The following is a 15,592-nucleotide window of genomic DNA, read 5'->3' on the forward strand; positions in this document are numbered from 1 at the left end:
GAACAGTACAACAAAAGATCTACTACTAAAATGAGAATATTACTAGTAAACACAATAGTAGAATTCAAGGAAACTGGTAAAGGATACAACTGCCCTCTTAAGATCTTACATCTATTTCTTCAGGAACACTATGTGATTTCATAGATGAAAGCAGTTCCATCACAGGAATGACTTCCCCAGTAAGCATTGGAATAATACTCTGACCCTGCACAACAAAGTAAAACAAAAGAATTCACATAACACGGGACAAGCTGGACAATAAAAACTAACAATGAAAGCAAAGAACAATACCTTTTGATAAGAACGATTGGTAATTTGTTGAAAATCTACTACTCCAAAATATTTAAAAGTATTTTTATGCTATTTAAATTCATTCTCATTCTTTCAAGAATAATCTTTTTGGGTGAGCACGGAATTACTGCTATCATTTACTGTCACATGCATGAATTGAATACCATACCTAATTTAGAAAGGATCTCCTTTTAAAGGTCATCAATAAATTTCCTATTTAAAAATAAGCAAAGCCACGTCAGGTATGGTAGTGTACACCTGTAATCTCAGCACTCTAGAAGGCTGAGATATGAGGATCACAAGTTTGAATCTAGCCTGGGCAAATCAGCACAAATGACTCAAAATAAAAATGATGGAGATGTTGCTCAGTGCAAGCACTGGTTCAATCCCCAGTACCACCACCCCCTACAACAACAAAGTTAAAGTCAAGCACAAAGTCTTTGAAATCCTTACCATAACTTACTGGTAAAGCTTCAACCAATATCCACTTCTCCCCATTCAAATAGGGTCTAATCTTTCCAGATGCAAATGACAATTGTCACATATAGCTCAAGAATCAATGAAACATAACAGGTTCCTTTAGAGATGCTTTGAACTGTTTATTATGTCTCAAAAATATAATTTTGAACTTAAATCCTATGGAGTCAGGATTATAACCCAAATATAAAATGTTTCAAATATAGGCTGATCTTCATTTATCCCTTAACCCCCATCAGCTTTATGACCAACCTAAATATGTAAACTTTTATTAGAGATGTAAATGAAATCATCAAGTGTTTATTAATTTTCATATATATATATCGTGCACACTAGGTGAGTGTTCCACTACTAAGCTATACCCATAGTCCTATACCTTTTTTCCTTTGGTACCAGGAAAAGAATTCAGAACCTTGCATTTGCCAGGCAGCCAGTTGTGCCTCTGAGCTATATCCCTGGCCAATGCTTATCAGTGTTATCTAAACATATTTTAAAATTATGTAGTTAATTCAGTAAGTTTTCTTGGCCTACTCAGTGTTCACGAAATAATTCTATTCAAACTCTTCGTATGTATCTTCAAATTAGAACTTTCGTCATCCAAGAGTCATTTTTTGAGCAACTTAACAAAGTCCCTTATCGTGTAGGTTGCTTAATTTGAATACTGTATGCTGCTACTTTTGAAAATTCTATCCAAAGCCATTAATGCCTTTGCCTAATGTAGAGGCTTATTATTTTTAAATTTCACCTTATAATAACCACCCAAAATAACACTATTTTGTTTTTAAAAGTAATTGTTGATATGTTTGTTTATAATTAACATAAGCAGTCCAACAAAGATAACTCATTTGTGTTAAATTTCCTTCCTTGTTAACTGACTTTATCAGATGACAGATAAGCATTCTCAACTAGCAAGGACCAAAGTTGTTTCAGACTATTGTATCACTTCTCTCAAGCAATATTTATTGTTCAATATAAAGCTGTTCAAAACATGTAAGAGATTTGCAAGAACTCGATTGTAAGGCAATTCCATTTCAGAAAGGTTAATCTGGAGACAGTATTTCTGTTTAGGTTTAGGCACATACATTATTTTGGAAATGGAATCTCAGACATTACATCATTTTAAGTGAAGGATGCCATCATCTATACTCAACAACAAAAATCTTACAGAGCTGAATAAATAAGAGACTATAAAAGAAAATTCTCTAGGTTTTTTCCCTTCCTTGTGCTTTCTTTTCCTCTCAGTATGATTTCCCTTGAAAGTCTAGTCTATCCCAATATACTTTCCTCCTGACATTGGATAACACATTTTCAAGAAGACCCTTTAAAAGAGAGTCAGAAATTCATCAATAGTAGTCAATCTCCTAAGTACAGGTTTCTGGTTTGAAAAAAACCCAAAATCCCACCAAAAGCAACTGTGTGTCTGCTCCTGTATTTTCTTGTCTTGTGATAACTTAATTACTCTCTAAGTACCGGGTTAGAAGTTGGTGAGTGACCCCATTCCTGTGACACTGCTTACTGACTGAGCAGACCTGTCCCGCTAGGTTTGGAAAGCGATTACAAGGTATGAACATAGTAATCTCAGGAAGACCATTTTACAGGATACTGTATTTTCCCTGATGTACTCAGGTTTTCACAAAGTTTACGTTTTGCTTTGTTTTATGCTGCTGGGGATCAAATCTAGATTTCTGTGCAGGGCTAGGTAAGTGCTCTCTCCTGGGCTATACTACCAGCCACTCAGACATACTTAAAAATGGTTTCTTAAACATATTCCCATCTTAATCACGCTAAAGAGACCCAGAGAAAGGTAACACAGCTGTGTTTAAAATACTGGAGTTTTACAAGAAGGTACAATGAGGGAAACTGGCCTGCAGGGAATAAGAGCAAAGTTAAAACACTTTCTCCACCAAGAGAGTCCCAGCTTGAACTTTCTTGTCTTACACCCAAACGGCCTTTGTTTAATTCTACAAGGGAAGTCATACCCTTGTAGTCACACCTCTCAGACTCTAGTTCTGTTCCCCAAGATCATTCAAAGTCACTGGATAAACATGATACATTTTTCTAAGGAGTCAATATTATAGAAGTAAGGTAAATCACTAACAAATTTTAATATTAAAACAAACAGCTATATCATGGAATGAAAGTAAACTGCTTGACTTTTATTAAAGATTTCATATAAGACTTTAAAGAAATATTGAGCAAGAGCTGTGCTGTACCCTCAGACAGGTAACTTAGGAGTACACTTACTCTGCTATTGCAGCTATTTCTGTGAAAATGTTTGAGAAGCAATACTTTTTAAAAAATCACATATGTACTTCTTTTTACTCTGAACCAGTTATTTCAAAATTATTCTGAAAACTGAGAAAAATAGTTATACTATTGCAATTAGCATTTTCCTGTATTTACTTAATTCTTCAGATGCAAGATACAGAAATTTTCGTCCATATTCATCTTTATAAAGTCCATACAGACTATTCATCTTCAGGCTCACTGTTGAATGTTACGTCTTCAAGCCCTTAACAGCCTTACCCAAACATACCCCACAGAAATGATGGTACTTAACAGTATGCAATCTGCACTTTACCTGATCTTCCATCCTCTCTGAGCCTTCTAAGACAATCTTCTGGACATTTTCTTGCCTTTCCTAAGTAAAAGCAAATTCATATTTTAAAAATACTGACACATGCTTATTTTTCGATGCAGCCATGTTGTATAATTTAATTCAAAGGAAAAATACTTTCTGTTATAGGAGAGAAAGGGAAGAAAGCAGGAAATGAATCTAACAAACCCATGTTCTCCAACACTACACAAAGTCAAAACAACCTTTGTTTTGTACTGAAAAAGGGATAATTTAGCAGCAAATAGTCAATATAACACCTGTAGTTTCAATAAAGGAACATAATGATGCACATTTTGAGTTAAACGAGATTAAATTGAACCTGAGAAATATAAGCTTGTTAATTTTAAATGATTTTCATAAACATGAGAAATAAGAAATTGAGACAGCAGATATAACACTATTATTTAAAAAATTATTTTTCCTTACAATGGGTTAAAGCCTTATAAAATTAATAGTTTTAATGGACTCTGTATTAAACTGGAATATAAGAATTAGATGTTTTCTAGATATTCCAAAAATATATCGAAATGTTAACAACATTTATTATATATAAAACTACAGGATTTAGTGGAAAACAATTCTAAGCTTAGCTTAGGCCCCTGGGCTGTGGCAGTTGTAGAGAGCCAGTAATGTGGGTAATGAGGCTCTTTAAAAGATCATCAACTTTTAACATGATTGCGGGTCTTTAAGGAATTTTTTTCACGTGACTCGACTGTGTGGTGCTAGGTCCTACACACAGGAAGCAAAAGAATGCTTGTGAGTGGGGCCACAGTGCAGGGCTACTTCAGCCTTCTGTCCCTGACACACACGGTCAAATCAAGACCTGCACATATAAAACATTGTATGTCCGTGTGTGAGTTGGTAAGATGCAGAACTTACCCAATAATGTTTCAACTTACCTACACATGCGTGGTCATACAAAGACAAGTGTTTATTATTATTAAGCAGACATGTAAATTTTCTTATTTATTAGGGTGCTTGTGTTATTTATTTTTTGGGGGGATTCCAGGAATCCAACTCAAGACCTTGAGCTTACCGGGCAGGCACTTATGCTCCTGAAATATATCTCCAGCCCAGGTTTGTGTTACTTTGTATATTAGTTTTTTATATAGGAATCACAAATATATTAAAATTTTAAAATTCATGATATGGCTACAATTACATGTATGACCCTGCTAATACTAGAAATGCTATAATAAAAATATTAAAAGGAAGTTTTGCTACTTAGAAGCATTAAATATATTATTTTATATGCCGCTCAAGACCACCCTTTTCATTCAGTGCTCCTCAGGTAAGCCAGTGTTGGAGACTCACACTCCAGCTTAATCTGAAAAATTAAAAGGTCTTCCTTCTAAAACAATTTGGTCCAATGTCTTCTCTTACAACAGAAATCTGGCAAAGCAGTTAAAGAGACCAAAGGCCACATGGCTGAGAACTTATGAAATAATTGCTATACTTACATATAGGTGTGTGCCACTACACCCAGCCAAATGCAAATAACTTCTTTAAACTGATACAAATATATCAGAAAATAAACTTTCAATGGCCAGGTTAGCATGATATGTAAGCTGAAGAACCACTCACCTTATGCATCCATATCCTTCCTTTCCGAATAATGTGTGTTAGTCTGTCAACACACACTCTGTGAAGGGGAAGGTAGAAACTAAGTTCCGTTTGTGGAAGTATAATCGACAATCCATAAGTACTTCGATCTCCGTTCCAATTTCCATCAAAGATTAAGGAAACAATAATTACTCCTTTTTCAGACAAAACGAAAAACTTTACATCTATTGCCCCACTCTCTGCATTTCGTAGAATCTCTCCATTTAGGGTGTGGTTGGCAAGAAAAGTTATTTCTCCATCACTGAGAAGTACTTGTTCTGTCTTTGGAGCCCAAATGTGCCTCACTCTAGGACCAAGAATATTGTCCCAGTAAGCAAAGGTGGCTGCTAACAAGGGTGATTCACCACTTAAAGCAATCTCTGTCTTGGCAACAGCTGGAGATGGTGGTGGGCACAGAGTCGACATCACTGCAACCCAATCTCACATCATCCAACGCTCCGGGGACACCTATGCAGGGACATAAGAAACCAGCAATTAGGGCTAGCAATTTTAGAGATACTTAGCCAAGACCCAAATGACTAAGGCACATGTTACATCCTACAGCTTGTACCACAGGCCTCTTTCTTCCCGAACAGCCTGACTATATGCTCTTCTACTAAAAATTTCATCCCAATAGCACTGGAACTGAAGAGGCAAAAAATGAAGGCTCGGCTAGAGATGCTGATAACTTGTTGTAAGTTGAACTGCATTCCCTCAAAAAAGGTATATTTAAGTTCTAAGTTCTTGTATAATACATGAACAATGACTTTATTTATTTATGTTTTAGACTTTTTTTAGAAATAGCATAACTGACATGGGCTCATACTAGACTGGAACAGGTCTGAATTCAATGACTGGTGGCTCAGGAGAGGGAGCTGAAGATACACAGTCATATAAACACAAAAGACAGAAATTGGAATTATACAACTACAAGCAAAGGAATGTCAAAGATTGTTGATAACTGCCAAACTGGAAGAGGCAAGGATGAAGACTTCACTAGCATCCCTTTAGAATCATGCTCCTGCTGACACCTTTACATTAGAACACTAGCTTTCAACATTGTCAAAGTGTAAACTGCTGCTATTTAAGTCATCTACTTTGCAGTGCTTTGTCCCACTATTGTATTCCTTAAACAATAACACCACATCGGACAGCAGCAGAAATACCTTACACCTGCTAAAAGGACAATTAAAAAGAAAAGTAAAGAGATCTAAGATCATGAAAACATGCTCTGGAGCCGTAACAAAACAGTAAATGATCCTGTTTTCCCTAATGAGCTTTCTGGGTGTCACAGTACTGACAAACAATACTCCTGCTAAGCTTATTTTACTTTTTATTTTTTGTTTTTTTTTTTTAGCTCTCTCTATGTAGTTCAGGCTGGCCTTGAACTCTGTAGCCCTGAATACTAGTGTTTAAAATCCTGGCGTTTAACTGAAATATGACAATGAAGATAAATACATTTAATGTACTAATGAATTCCCAAAACAAACAATGCTAGGAAAACTGATTATCCAAACGCAGAAGAATTAATCTAGACCCATATCTCTCATCCTGAACTAAAATGAAATAAAAAATAGACCAAAGAGTTAGTACTAAAACACAAACATTAAATCTGCTAGAAAACAAAATAGGTAAAATACTTGAAGACAAAGGCATAGGCAAGAACTTCTTGAACAGAATACCAGTTACACAAGAAATAATTCCAAGAATTAACAAATGTGATTAAATCATATTGCAAAGTTTCTACACAGCAAAGGAAACAATCAACAGACTAAAGGCCCAAAATACAGAATGGGAAAAACTTTTCACAGTTCATCTTTTGTTAGAGGACTAAAATCTAGAATATACAAAGAACTCAAAAACCAAAACCAAAAGACCCAATAAAAAAAATGGGCAACTGAAATGAACAGATATTACTCAAAAGGAAAAGTACAAATGGCTAACAAAAACACTCAAAAATGCTTAGCATCTTTAGCTATTACAGAAATGCAAATAAAAACAATACTCAGATTTAATCTTACTCATCTGATCATCAAGGACACAAAAACAAATGCTGGCCAGAAGGTGGTAGGAATGTAAACTATGGTAGAATAACCACTACAGAAATCGTATGCAAATTCCTTAAAAAAAATTAAACTAAAAGTAGTAATTCCATTTGACACATGTATACCTCTTCTGAGTATCTTCCTGAAAGAATTAAAGTCATCATATTATGTATTACATGCATACTCATTTTACAGCAGCACAATTTATAATAGCTAAGTTTTGGTAACAACCTTGAAGCCCATCAACAGATGAATAAAGAAAATGTGGTATATGTACACAATGTAGTATTATTCAGCCCTAAAGAAAGATAAATTTTAGGCATTTGTAGGAAAATGGATGGATCTTGAAACTATAATGTTAAGTGAAATAAATCAGACACAGAAAATTCTGTATCACATAGTTTCTCTTGTATGAGAAAGCAAAGTATACAAATTTTAAAGGGCAAAATAAAAGTAGTTGATTGGAACAGGGAGGTAGATATTTTGGAGATGGGAAAAAGGTGAGAAGGGACAAAAATGATCAAGATATTACTATACATAACATACACTAATAAAAAAAAACTAGTAAAAAGGAAAATGGCATATTACTAGAAAATAAAAGAGCCATCAAAGCGATAACTAAATTTAAAAAAAGAAGAAATCAGTATAGCATTTTATCATTGCAAAAGGTGTTCTATATTAAGTGGCTAAAATAAAACTGCTTTAGTTAGAACACATTGTAAACAAAAGGCATGGACGCACCCTGTTCAAACTTTTCAATCTACTGAGAAAACAGACACACAGAGAAAAGAAAAGCCCACAGCTAACCTAGAACCCAGGGCTCAATTTATGTATCTTAATCTACTCATACATACCTCTCTGAAAAAATACCTTCTATATTAGTGTAAAACTAATTATTCTTACAAATGCTATAATTGAAGATTTGTAATCAGAAACAAAGTAAAAAAAAATTATGACAATTTTATTTAAGCTAAATAAAACTGTGAAATAATAGTAATAATAATAGTCTATGGCTTATATGATGGCTTTGGGAGGTAATATTTGAGCAACTAAATTTATGTCAAAGTAAATCATTTTACTTGAAAAAAATTTATCTACATCTTGTCAAAAAAGAGTTCAGAAGAGTTGGGGACACAGCTCAGTGGCACAGCGCCTGCCTGGCAAGTGTGAGGCCCTAAGTTTGATTTCTGATACCAAAAAATAAAAATATAAGAGTTCAGAGTCTGAGGAAAAGAATCACATTTTTAGAGCATCAGATGAGTATTTTTATATTATGACTACATACAGAATCTGGTAAAACATTCAACTGCACATACGTGCACAAATAGTTTAATAGAATTTTTACATGTGTACTTTTAACCTCGAAAGTTCCTTTAAGTAGTATCCACTTTTTAATAATGTCAACAATTTTAGGAGTGGACAGTGGACATAAGCTAAGTACAGCTTGTTTAAAACATCCACTGTTTTGGATGCAATTTAAACAATCTATTTACAATGACAGAATATAGGAATGTAATTTGAATTGAAACTATATTGACGCTACTGCTGTCACCATTAACAATGGCAAACTAAGACAAATGAAGTAAATACAAAGTGATAAAATTATATTGTAGATATATTTCTTTATTCTTTTTGGATAAAAAGATGACTAAAGGCAACATTGTAACTCAAATAGTCCATCACAATACTGAAAATAAAACAGAATTGAGCTCTAGAGCAAAGTATGACTGAATTATGGGATAACTTTTTACCTGATTCTAAATACTGAACTATTTTAGGCCACTAATTCCACTCAATCTCATCCTAGTTCTGTATATCTCGAAAATGAAGGATAAAAATCATGTTAAATGCTGCCAAAAGACATATGGTAGTTATCCCTTATGGCTGGGAGATATGTTCAAGAATCCCATTGGATGCCTGAAAGTGCAGATCAGTATCTTACTTTATACTAGTTATCTTTTCCTTTACATATATATATCTGATAAAGTCTAATTTATGAATTATGCACAGTAAGATCAATAGATTATGCTGACTTATGTGAATGTGTTCTCTTTATCTCAAAGTAACTTCCTGTCCAGTACTCACCTTTCTTTTTGTGATGGGAGAGAACGCAACTCCTACATGATGAAGTGAAGAGAGGTAAATGGTATATAAATGGTATGTAATTTAGCTTTAGGCTCCTACTGACCTTCTGAGGACATGTCAGGAGACGTAGCACGTGTTTCAGGTGATCCTAGATCTTTGCACTATAGTATAAGCAATGATTAGATGTCAGGAGCAGACAATGCTCATGGCTGAGGACCCTCCATATTAGAAGGTTAGTTTTTTTTTTTTTTCAAAACCTTTTAGAAGAATATTGTAATCCAAAGTTTTTTTAAAATTAATTTAAGTACTGCAGCAGAAGTTGTAATCCACTGGATAATGGCGTGTTTCATCTGAGGACAGTAGTCCATAATTTTGTACTTTTAATGTCTCTGCAATTAGAAATACTTCAGCAAATTTCAGAAGTGCCCATACTGCTGGTTCTGCTTTGGTTTCTTTTCTGCCCTTCCTCTTCTCTGTAGATTATTAAACAAGTTCTTTCAACTCATTTGTTAAAACTTCCCAATAGCCTTTCATAAGTTTTTCCACTTCTTTATTAAGCATGCTGATAAATCCTCTATCAACTTTAATTTATAGCTTCTCCAGTGACTTTTGTATGTTCAGTCCAAGCCTACTCCTGATCTGTGTAACTCTCCCTTCCTTGTAGGAAATAACTTGTCATTTATGTCACAAATGAACTCTTCCAGGCCCACTGCTTTTTAGCTCAACACACTATCATCAATCAGAACACACTTTCTGTTCTGTCTTTCATCTACAAATTGAAAGCCTGTCCTATCTTAACTAACACTTACGTACTGCAGCTATAATTCTTGTAATGAGGTGTGACAGCAAGACTAGCACAAAATCTTTTTCTTTCTTCACAATTTCACAATTAGGTTTGCTCTTCTGCAGCTCTCAGCATCCTCAGCATCTTTCCTTATTAACTTCCACCTTTTCACTTAAAGAAGCACTTTATAGTTTCTCTTTGGCATATCTGAACTGCCAGCACCACAGCCTGTGCTTTCATTCATTATTAAGAAGAGTTACTTGATCTCAATTACTATAATCCTGTGATAACTGATCCGATAACCAAGTTGGCAATTAAGAGATTAACAGATTGGTAGCATATACAGTGTAGACACACTGGTCAAGGAATGAATCATGTTCTGGGTGAGACAGGGCAGACAGGTACACTTTGTCTAAACACAGTACACAGAATGGCAAGCAATTTAAACTTACAAATTATTTCTGGGACTTTCCATTTAATGTTTTGTTTTTTTTTTTAGTACTGGGGGTCAAACTCATGACCTTGCGTTTGCCAGGGAGGTACTTGCGCCGCTGAGCTAAACTCCCGGCCCCTTTCCATTTAATCTTTTTGGATTATATTTGAATGTTGGTAGCTGAAATCATAGATGAGGGGGTGGGTCTAACCTAAGAAATAAACTGTCACAGGTATGTATAATTAAGACCCTTGAAATGGTTATCTTTGGTGAGGAAAATTCATTAGATACAACTGTGGCAACCCCCGCCCCATCATTTCAAAAACCAGTGGACTGTTATCTACTATAAAGTGCTGTGTAATCATTTCTTGTAAATACAGCACTGGCTACTTTAGAAGGTTATCAAACAGTCATATAATCTTTTGAGGGAAATCCAAATTGGGTGAGATGATGGCTTGCCACTCCTGTAACAAAGCATAGTGTTCATGAGAGTTTATTCAATTATAAATCTAAAAAATAACCCAACATGTAGACATATGATTATATTAATTGCATTTCTATCCTCATAAGGCTTTTCCATCTTGTAGCCACATTTTTATTTCTCCCAGCCCTAAGAGAAGTAGGGTCTGAATCTAGCACACCTTCCAAAACAGAGGTTGCCCAGGCCCAGTTTATGAACAGTGCCACCAGACTATCTGCAACACTTTCTAAATTTCCAACACAAAGCAAATCTCAGAATTTCAGAGGAAGTTCATGATTTCACTATGTGATTATCTCTCATAGGTCCAAAGTATAATAAGCAGGTTATACTACAACCCCTTGAGCTCAATTAACACAGAGCCCAAGAGCAGGCATGAAAGAGGAGTCTTCATAGGTTTTTGTATTACCTTCTTCCCTGAAAGCAAATTTTGAACTGCCAGCATAGTCAAATAAAGCAGCTATTTTATCAGCTTCTAAGTGGTGTGTAATCATTTCCTGAAGCAGATAAATCTACAATGTGGTCTGTAATTTCTCTGATTTTTGTTTCACAGATATGAAAAACAGAATCATCCTGAGGTATTTCAATCAATTCAGGTGGCAAGGAGGCCTTTTCAACTGATTCCAAGAGTGGCAGTGTTAAGAGGTGATGGTTAACACCATCACATGGTAGTCTTCTCTTCGTACAGTTTTACTTTCTGTGGTTTCAGATATTTGTAATAAAGTTTGGCCCAAAAATTAAAACAATATCATCTTGTTTTGAAGTCCCATCAAGCTGTTGTTCTTCTGTCTCCATTGGTTTTATCATGTTGTATCTTACTGGATTTTATTATATGTGATAGTATAAAAAAATTTTTTTATAGGCAAAGAGATAATATAGAAACCATTGTTCATTTTCTGTTAGCTGGTTCTAAATACCCTGTAATACTTTCACCCTCTTGAATAGTTTCACACTGTCTTGATATGTTTGATGCGATAGTATATGAAGTTATACTCAAATATTTCAAGGAAAGAGACATTATGATACCTACTGTTATGTGTAGTGAAACACTATGTTGCTTAAATTGTTCTGTTCTGACCTGTATTTTTTTTTTTTTTTTTTTTTTTTTTTTTTTGTCTTTTTCCTTTTTACCGGTACCGGGGATCGAACTCACAACTGCCTGCTTGCAAGGCAGGCGCTTATGCCGCTGAGCTAAACCTCCAGCTCCCTGACCTGTATTATGTTGTTATGTCCTCTTTTATCTCAATCTCCCCCTCTTTTTTTAAATTTATTTTTTAATTAAAGGAAAAAATAAAAAAAATTAGCAGGATATATTATAGTAACTTTTTTGATTTCCTGTTAACTTGATTTGAAGCCCTGAATTGCCCTCATCATCTTGTTTTGACTGATTTTACTCTATTCTGTTTTGTTTGATAGTACCAAGTTTGAGGGTATAGGCAACTACTTTGAAGGCAATAAGATTCACTGTGACGCACATTCTGGTTTGACTATTGTCTTCTTTTGAAGTCCTGTAATGTCTCCAATGTTTAGGTTTTATTGGTTTTTTGTTCTGTACTGTTTTGTTCAATTTTATTATACCTGATGATATAGGCAATTCTTTTTAAGGTAGCAAGAGGCATTATGGTAACCATTGTGGATTCCCTTGTATTCTGTTTTTACATCATGTACTATGTTCATCCTTTGTTTTGACTGACTCTGCTTTGTTTTGTCACATTTGGTTTTATTCTCTTCCAAAAAAAAGTAGTAAGAACTGTGGGAGTAATAACACCCAAAATGTGTAACTGTTATTGTAAAAAAGAGAGGAAAAGAAAGTGCTCTAAAGGATACAACTGCAAGTGTGTTGAGGTGTGTAAGATAGATGATCATATTAATGTTTTTGTTGAATCATTGAACACAACTGTTTACAGTCTCACTGTTTAAATGTCCACTTTGTATGCTTTAATTTTGTTACTTGAACAACTGTTTCTAAGATGACAATGTGTAATCTATTAACTAGTGATTTCTTATTGTTTATTTCATGAAATTCTGTATTACTTATATCCTTTTACTGTTTCGTTTTTTCTTTTCTTTACATAAAATTTTAAAAAAATTAAAACAATAAAAACTTCTAGAAGAAATCATTTTATAAAACTGAAATAGCATGCCATTCTGAGTGGTGTGAGGGAACCCTCATACTGTCTGCTTCATGGATGTGAATCATCCTTTTGTCCTGCATATTGATTCTAGGAACACTATTTGCCCATCTGTTATTTATTAGTCCTCTTTGTTATCCAATCAACTGTCCAGAAATCAGAGTGCTTATGTTCAAGTATGTCTTATTTTACTTAAAAAAGATGAAAATACAGTAAGATATTCTGCGATAGATTTCATATAAATTTTATTACAGTATTTTGTTCCAAATGTTCTATTTCATTATTGTCAATTTTTTATTGTGCCTAATTTATAATTTAAACTTTTACCACAGCTCTGTATTTAAAGAAAAAAAATCCAGTACAGTTAGGATCCTATAGTACATAGGCACAATCTAAGGTTTCAGGCTTCACTGAGGGTCTTCCTACATATCCCCTAAAACTAAGGACTACCACATTTCATGTTTCTGTGATCTACCCAAATTAAAGTTTTCCAATCTTTTGACCCTTTGGTGCAAAGTAGAAGTAATCTAGACAGAATGTACATCCTTTGTACCACCAGTGATGAAACAGTACGAACAGGAATTTATTCACTTCCTACCACTAGACAGCTGATCTAAGAATCTAGCAATCTCTTTGCGTCTGAAAGGGTCATCACGCCTCCTTGGCAAAGGCACAACTTTCTTCCTTTTTCTGAATGCTGACACACACTGTGTAATCAGTGCACTTCTCTCTTGCAACTGATTACCATCATTCAAGGCTGCCCAAGTCAGAGTGGTCACTTCCTTTTAACAAGTCTGTGCAATCTCTTGAGCTATGAGGCAACCAGGTCTTGTCCCACAAAATAGAGTACAACCTGCCCTATCACTGCTGCCCACTTTTACAAGACATCAGCACTCCTCACAAACTTGAAATCCTGCAGGCAAGCAGCAGGTCCCATACCCCATCCTCCCGGCGCTGGCTCCCTGCGGACTCAAGTGTTCACCACGACACCTGCCCTCCGGCTCCCTCCACGCATAGACCAGGCCTCGGGCGCCCGGGGCTCCTTTCTCCGGGGTCCCCAGCGGTGGTTCCGCTGGGTCCCGGGAAGGGGCCGGCTCAGAGACTGCGGACCCAAAACTGGGCCCCTCGCAGTCTTCGCGCCACCGCGGCCGCGACGCCTGGCCCTCCTGCAGGTGGCCCCACCGGTCCCCAGGTTGGAAAGCCGCCGGCTCCTTCCGTCAAGACAGAGAGTGGAAAAGAGAACAAGGCGAGCTCTGAGAAGAAAAACCGCAGCCCCCTGCCCCGCGGCGGAGCGCTGACCCTAAACCCGGCGTCCGCCCGCTTCCGACTCACCCACTCGCCGCCGTCGCCGCCTCCAACACTGCCGCGGGCACGGGGACCGCAACCGCAGCCCCGCCCCCGGCCCCGCCCCCGGCCCCGCCCTCGCCCCCGCGGCCTGGGCGCTCCCGGCCGGCCTAGCGCTGAGTGGGTTTGCGTTTTTTTCTTCTGACCAGTCTTTATCAGATCATTCCTAGAACACCTCTGGAGAACGCTGTGAAAACAAATGGAGAGCACGATGGGCGGGAGAATAGCGCTGCTCCTAGACACACGCCTCTCCTCTGTCTAGACCCCGCCCCCAGAAGAAGGAACCGGGCAGCCAGACTGGCTGACGCGACCTGCGCCATCTTTTACGTGGGCGGAATCGGTCGCTGCTAGACGCGCCTCCTTTTCCTAATGGGACACCGTAGGTTTCGTCTGGGCGTTTCCAATTTGCATGAATGTCTGTATACTTGGCTCCTAAAACAACGTGTGCCAGCTTACAGATTTTTTTTTTTTTCAAGACCTACTATTTAAAGATGCTGGCGAACCTATAAGGTAGACACATAGTGCAAGTTTTAATAGGAAAAGCTGTCGGCTCCTGGGGAAGCAGAGCAGAATTGGTGGTTGTAAACTTTTATTTGTTCTGTGCCTCTGAATCTACGTGAGGAATCATACTTCGTGTGTATAAAAAATATTTCATGAATGGAATTTTTCGCCTTGACTAATTTAACTGTAACTCCTTCCCAAGGCCTATTAGGTGATCTTCCCATGTGTAGTCAACACACTTTGGTCTTCAGTACCTGTAAAGAGTTTCTCAAGCTCATTTCTACTATTTGCGCAAAGTGCATAAATTCTTTTAACCTCTGAGAACTGTAACCATTATGCTTGATAACACTATGAGGTTTTCTTTTTTGGTCTGCAATTTACACATTCCAGTTTTCCACTGTAGGTAAGGAACTAAACATTTTTTTTAAGTCCTAAAAATCAAATAAGCATTTATCATTTGCAGAGAGGGAAAAAAAAAAAAAAGACTATGCAAAATACTTCTCTTGTATCTGTACTCTTCTTTTTTTCTTTTTTGTAGTACTGGGAATTGAACTCACGACCTCATACTTGCCAGGCTGGCATTTACGCTGCTGAACTAAACCCCCAGCCCTAGTAACAGACCCCTTACCACTCACTATTATATGCTTATTCACTAAGTAGTTACCATTTAGCAAGTACTTAACAGTATTTTGTGTATGTTCCTCAATCTATGTAAAGAATTGTACTTCATTTGTATACGGAATTGAAACAAAATTTTGAATACGTGTAAACAGTAAAATCATGATTAGGATACTGGGGCAGGA

General features: G+C 36.5%; 1 protein-coding gene across 2 annotated transcripts in view; it reads right to left on the reverse strand.

The window, feature by feature from the left end:
• The window catches only part of C9orf72 (C9orf72-SMCR8 complex subunit), a 28,882-nt gene extending 14,339 nt beyond the window's left edge, over window positions 1–14,543 (reverse strand). Inside the window, exons 1-4 of one of the 2 annotated variants that reach the window (XM_063252194.1) lie at window positions 14,277–14,543; window positions 4,970–5,455; window positions 3,350–3,409; window positions 110–205 (exon numbers count right to left, since the gene is read on the reverse strand). In XM_063252194.1, the coding sequence (XP_063108264.1) occupies window positions 110–205; window positions 3,350–3,409; window positions 4,970–5,413 (600 nt within the window). In that variant the 5' untranslated portion in view covers window positions 5,414–5,455; window positions 14,277–14,543. Of the gene's footprint in view, window positions 1–109; window positions 206–3,349; window positions 3,410–4,969; window positions 5,456–13,883; window positions 14,212–14,276 lie in introns of those variants that run through there. The other variant, XM_063252204.1, reaches the window with a different exon arrangement.
• Window positions 14,544–15,592: the final 1,049 nt, after the last annotated feature.

Source organism: Cavia porcellus, unplaced genomic scaffold, assembly GCF_034190915.1.
Source record: "Cavia porcellus strain 051 isolate PalLab524CR breed Dunkin Hartley unplaced genomic scaffold, mCavPor4.1 scaffold_1, whole genome shotgun sequence".
Classification (NCBI taxonomy): domain Eukaryota; kingdom Metazoa; phylum Chordata; class Mammalia; order Rodentia; family Caviidae; genus Cavia; species Cavia porcellus.